The 6,792-nt window shown below is 36.2% G+C and overlaps 1 protein-coding gene across 1 annotated transcript; it reads left to right on the top strand.

The window, feature by feature from the left end:
* Positions 1-1,701: 1,701 nt before the first annotated feature.
* LOC108336906 (uncharacterized) lies at positions 1,702-2,556 on the top strand. Its single transcript, XM_017573351.1, has one exon. The coding sequence runs from the start codon at positions 1,702-1,704 to the stop codon at positions 2,554-2,556; it is 855 nt and encodes a 284-aa protein (XP_017428840.1).
* Positions 2,557-6,792: the final 4,236 nt, after the last annotated feature.

Genomic DNA, 6,792 nt, shown 5'->3' with positions numbered 1-6,792 from the left:
TGATAATTTTGCAATATAAATGTCATCATTCATTTAATTGACTTGTGATGTCAATGAAGATACCTATAAAAGTAAAAAAAATAGTACAAGTTAATCATAAAAGTTAGATATTCATTAATTCGAGTTTGTAATTTATTAGAAGAAAAAGAAGTTAAAGAGTTTAGATAAACAATAATCTAAATCTAGAAGTTAAAGACTTTAGATAAACAATAATCTAAATCTAGATCTCGAACGTGTTTACAATGTTTTTGGATTCTTATTTAAAACATAAGACAATGAATCTGAATTAAATATTTTCTTTAATTGAGGTAATGATATTTTGGATTCATATACTTCAAATTTTTTATTAGACATTCAATAAAAGAAACCAAATCTAAAATTTATAACATTTCTGTAGAAAATTTTCTTATGACTTATTATTAATACAGTACACGAATATTTATAACATTTAATAAACAAAGAAACAAAAATTTAAAATTGTATAAATATAAAAATATCTTATAAAAAAGATTAATATTTATTAAATGTTTTATGAAAAGAATGTACTTTTGTAGTAATTCGTTACAACTTATATGTTATATATTGGGAGTAGTCATCAAACACTACACTAATTTCTTTTCATTGAATCACTAAGCATTAACAGAGTTTGCTCTTATTAGAAGCACAAACAGCTGCCAGTGTATAGTGATAGAAACAAATTCAACATTACTAAAACTTTGGAGAAAGGTGAAATTTTAAGCATTAGCCAACTTAGACGAGTTGGAAGAGTATTAAATTTGCAGTCACTTCAACTTAGAGCTTAATTTAGATTCTAATTCATAAAATAATTATAATTTTAAAAATAATAAAAATTATTTTATATATATCAATAATTTTTAATTTAAAAAATTGTTACATATTGGGAATCAAATTGATTCCTTAGTGTAAAAAAGACAGTAACTCTTTCTGTTTGTTAGGTTTTACGGTTATTAGGTTTCCCTTGTTAGTTTAACACCCTTTTACATTTGAAAGCAACAGAACATACATTTTCTCTGTATCAATATATTTGAAACTTTACATAATAAGAAAAGACTACATTTTTCTTACCTCTCTTGTTGTCCTCTTCATCTTTGCCTTCTTCGTTGTCGCCAACCGTCGCCTCCACAGCCGCCGGTCTGCACTGACGCCACTGCTGCCTCATCGCCTGGAGGAGCTTCCAAACGCTCCGTTCTCTCTCTTCTCACAGTCGCCTCACACACTGCTTGCGTGGCGCCTTCTATTCGTCCTAAAGCCTATCCAGCAGTAAGCCATCATGGGCTGGGCCGCAGATCCAAGTGAGCAGTGCTGGGCCAATTTTATTATGGTATCAGAGCAGGTCTAGTACCTGCTCTGCTTCCGTTGCCTCTGATTCAATTCTTGGTATCTTCTTGGGCTGTTTCTTGGGTTCTTTTTCTCATGGATCAATCCTCCAACCCATCTAGTTCTTACTACCTACACCCAGATGAATCTTCCAACCCATCCAGCCCCTATTACCTGTACCCAGGTGAGAACCCGGGTCTCACTCTCATTGCACAGACTTTGAACGAGAATAATTACTCTTCATGGAGCAGAAGTATGAGGAGAGCCTTGCTTTCCAAGAATAAAACAAAGTTTATTGATGGGTCCATAAAGAAACCCTAGAAAACTGATGCACTATTTGATGCATGGGAAAGATGTAATGTGATGATATTATCCTGGATAACAAAGACTCTCTCCCCACAGATTGCTGAAAGTGTCATATACGTTGAAGAGGCCAAGGAATTATGGGATGAGCTGAAAGAAAGATTCTTCAAAGGAGACTATTTCAAGATTTCTGACCTGCTGCAGGACATACATTCTATCAAACAGGGAGAAAGGGGAGTGAGTCAATTCTTTACTGATCTGAAAATCCTATGGGAGGAGTTGGAATTTCTAAGACCCATTCCTACTTGCACATGTAAAATTCCATGTAGTTGTGATCTCTCAAGAATCTCCTTAAAATATAGGGAGATGGAACATGTGATATGTTTCTTGAAAGGGTTAAACGATTCCTACAGCATAGTTAAGACACAGATTCTTCTAATGGATCCTCTACCTAATATCAATCGGGTCTTCTCTCTCATTATGCAGCAAGAGAGACAAGAGAAACATAGTTCTTCCAAGGTCAAGGTTCTGGCCAATGCTACTGATAAGAACAATCAATGGAAGGGCCAAGGAAGAGGCTCTGGATTTCGTGGTCAAGGAAGAGGAAGGGGAAAGAATCCCAACTATGGCAAGCAATGCTCATTTTGCAACAAAATGAACCACACTATAGATGAGTGTTACTCTAAGCACGGATACCCTCCTTGGTACAAGAAAGGTGACAACAACCAAGACAAGAAGACTGACTGGGGTTCTGCAAATGCCTGCCAGAACAGCACTGAACCTGAAGGGGTTCAAAGCACACATCAAGCAAATAATGGCAACGTTTTCAACTCCTTCACAACTGAACAGATGCAAAAACTTCTCAGAATGATGGACAGAATTGATGAACCTCCTCACAAAGTCAATCAAGTCTAGAGAAGTGACACTCAACATAAACAAGGTACCCTTTCCTGGATTATAGACACTGGTGCCACATATCATGTGACACATGATAAAACAAATTTTGTCACTTTTTATAAAACTAAACCTATTTCTGTAAAACTGCCAAACAATACTGTTTTAACTGCTGAACACGCTGGAACAGTACAATTTTCCAAGGATTTTATCATTTTTAATGTTCTCTATATCCCTGAATTTTGTTTCAATTTGATTTTTGTTCAAAGTCTCATTAGAGACTTAGATTGCAGTCTAACCTTTTCCTCTAAGACCTGCCAGATAAAGGAGAATCATACATTGAAGATGATTGGATGTGCTAATTCTTGGAAGGGCCTCTATTACCTACAAGCTTTTCCTAAATCTGATCAAAGATATATTGCTAAGACTGTTTTTTCTTTTAAGAATCTTGATGTAAACCTGTGGCACTGTAGATTAGGCCATCCAGGAGACAAGGTTATGAAGCACATATGTGAAAACTTTCCTTATGTTAAGGTTGACACTAACATTGTTTGTGACACTTGCCACTATGCTAAGCAACGAAAGCTATCTTTTCCTAAGAGTGTTTCTGTCACCACGGATTGTTTTGAAATTGTGCATTGTGATATTTGGGGTCCCCTTAATACTGTTTCTGTCCATGGTCATAAATACTTTCTCACCATAGTAGATGATTACAGTAGGCACACATGAGTTTTTCTTATGAAAAATAAGGGTCAAACTAGAGAATTATTGCAAAATTTTGTTACTAAAATTAAAAATCAGTTCAACAAATTAATTAAAACTGTTAGATCTGATAATGGTCCTGAATTTAGTTGTGTGGATTTCTACAATATGCATGGGATCAATCACCAAAAGAGTTGTGTTGAGACCCCGGAACAAAACTCTGTTGTTGAAAGAAAGCATCAACATATACTTAATGTGACTCGTGGTCTTCTCTTTCAATCCAACCTACCTAACGCTTACTGGTCTTATGCTGTTGGCCATGCTGTTTATCTAATAAACAGATTGCTTATTGCCATTCTTAATCACAAAACACCTCATGAACTTCTCTACAAATTACCTCCCACCTATTTAGATCTCAAGACCTTTGGCAGCTTATGTTTTGCCTCAACTCTTGAGAATAACAGAAGTAAACTCGACCCTAGAGCTAGAAAAGGAATCTTTTTAGGATATAAATATGGTGTGAAAGGATACATTGTGCTTGACATAAATACCAAGGAGCTCTTTATAAGCATAAATGTCATTTTTCATGAAGACATTTTTCCCTACAAAGGAGTGCAAGGCAGCAGAGCAGAATGTGATGTTGAAAAAGACAAAGTTGATACTCTAAATGACCTCCTAAAGGACCAGTATCCCACTGGTGATGACAGACATGATGAGTTAAATATTACTAAGCCAACAGAAGTGGAATAGTCAGGAGAACAGTTATCTGATAATGAAAGTAACAATGATGATGCAGGAAACAACAAGGAGAGTCAGAGACACAGAAGGTCTGACAGACCCAGAAGAACTCCTACATACTTGAAAGATTATATTCATCAGGTGAATCAATCCTCATCTATTAAAAATGGTTTTAAAACTCCCTATCCTATTTCTGATTTGTTGTGCTGTGATAATCTTTCAGATAGACATTTAAAATACACTATGACTGTCACTGGGAACAAGACAATGATACAAAAGGGATGACTGAATGGGTAGAGGCCATGTAGAGAGAAAATAAAGCTCTGCAAGACAATGATACATGGGTTTTGACCCCACTGCCCCTAGGGAAAACTGCAGTAGGATGCAAATGGGTGTATAAAATGAAATACAAGGCTGATGGTAGCATTGAAAGGTACAAAGCTCGTTTAGTGGCTAAAGGTTACACACAGCAGGAGGGCATAGACTATCTTGACACTTTTTCCCCTGTGGCCAAACTCACCACGGTCAGATTACTTATTGCCCTAGCAGCTTCCAACAGTTGGTTTCTACATTAACTGGATGTTGACAATGCTTTTCTGCACGGAGACCTTAATGAAGAGGTCTACATGGAACCACCCCCAGGTTTAAGCCTATATAATAAAGGACAGGTTTGCAAGTTAACCAAATCTTTGTATGGCTTGAAACAAGCCAGCAGGCAATGGTTTGAAAAGCTCTCCTCCTTCCTAATAACTGCCAAGTTTATTCAATCTAAGTCTGATCATTCTTTATTTATTAAAAGGACACCTACAAGCTTTACTGCTCTCTTGTGTATGTGGATGATATTGTGTTAACAGGGAACTCTATGATGGAGATCAACTACATAAAGGAGCTTCTCCACAATAGGTTTCGAATAAAGAACCTAGGAGAACTCAAATACTTCCTAGGGCTGGAAGTAGCCAGATCCAAAAAGGGTATCCATCTATGTCAAAGGAAATATGCCTTAGACACACTGGAGGAAACAAGAATGCTGGGCTGTAAGCCTTCATCTACTCCCTTCCTTAGTGACACAAGCTTCCTATACAAGTTGGACAACTACCTGGACGACCCAGGTCCTTACAGAAGGCTAATAGGGAAGTTGTTATACCTCACAAATACAAGACCTGACCTATGTTTTTCAGTTAATTTACTTAGTCAATTTGTTCAATCACCTACTGACTATCACTATCGGGCCATTCAACACATTCTCAGGTACATCAAATCCAAGCCCTCTAAGGGGTTATTTTTCCCTGTAGACTCTCGTATGCAGCTGAAGGCATTCAGTGACTCTGACTGGGCGACATGTCCCAACACCAGAAGATCCACAACAGGATTCTGTATCTTCCTTGGATCTTCTCTTATTTCTTGGAAATCTAAGAAGTAGAGAACTGTCTCCAGATCCTCTACTGAAGCTGAGTATAGAGCTCTTACAGCTACTGTATGCGAGATACAGTGACTCAGTTATCTCCTACAGGACCTTCAAATAGAAGAGTCAGGAATTCCTGCCTTGTATTGCGACAACAAGTCAGCAAGGCACATAGCTCACAACCAGAGCTTTCATGAACGGACCAAGCATATTGAGCTTGACTGCCATGTTGTCCGTGAGAAAGTTCAGGAACAACTTCTAAACCTTCTTCCCGTGCGCTCCGACGAGCAGTTGACTGACATCTTCACGAAATTTCCACATCGCGTCAGATTCAGGTCGATTATTCCCAAGCTTGGACTGATGACCATCCATCGTCTAGCTTGAGGGGAGGCTATTAGGAATCAAATTGATTCCTTACTGTCAAAAAGACAATAACTCTTTCTGTTTGTTAGGTTTTACGGTTATTAGGTTTCCCTTGTTAGTTTAACAGAGCTCTATAAATAGAGCTCTCCCTTTTACATTTGAAAGCAACAAAACATACATTTTCTCTGTATCAATATATTTGAAACTTCACATAATAAGAAAAGACTACATTTTTCTTACCTTTCTTGTTGTCCTCTTCATCTTTGCCTTCTTTGTCGTCGCCAACCGCCGCCTCCACAACCGCCGGTCTGCACTGACGCCACTGCTGCCTCATCTCCTGGAGGAGCTTCCAAACGCTCCGTTCTCTCTCTTCTCATACTCGCCTCACATACTGCTTGCGTGGCGCCTTCTATTCGTCCTAAAGCCTATCCAGCAGTAAGCCATCATGGGCTGGACCGTAGATCCAAGTGAGCATTGCTGGGCCAATTTTATTAAATTTAATTAATATAATGGTTAATTATTTGGTCTCTAAATTTAATTATAATTTATTTATTTTTATAATGTTATTCCATAACAAATGTAAAATAAATCATTTTATGTTTACTGTAAATATTAACTTTGTAAAAAAAATTTATTTTATGTTTATAATTAATGTTATTTTTAATGTTTCACATATTGATACCTTCAATTTCGTTGTAATACTATTCTAATCAAGTTACCAACATCCAAACTATTTTTTTTCTTCTCACATAACTTTTACTATCTAAATTTCCAACATTCCTTCTACATTGTATTAGAACCAATTAGTAAGTGATATTTGGATCCATTACAAAATATAATTTACAACCTTCTTTTATTTGAGTTATTTGGATTTAACTCTATAAAAATAAAATTTGTAAGATAAAATTAGTCACACTTATATATTATAATTTAATTTTTTTCTCTAATTGATATAATTAAGATTTCTATCATGTTTCAATATAAAATTTTTATTTTATTGTAGTTTGAAGCTATATAGATGTGCATTTTATAAGTCGATTATGGTGATATCT

The sequence above is a fragment of the Vigna angularis genome, chromosome 7 (genome assembly GCF_016808095.1).
Source record: "Vigna angularis cultivar LongXiaoDou No.4 chromosome 7, ASM1680809v1, whole genome shotgun sequence".
Lineage (NCBI taxonomy): Eukaryota > Viridiplantae > Streptophyta > Magnoliopsida > Fabales > Fabaceae > Vigna > Vigna angularis.
The sequence above is the reverse complement of the archived record's forward strand: the minus strand, read 5'-3'. Positions and strand labels throughout refer to the sequence as shown.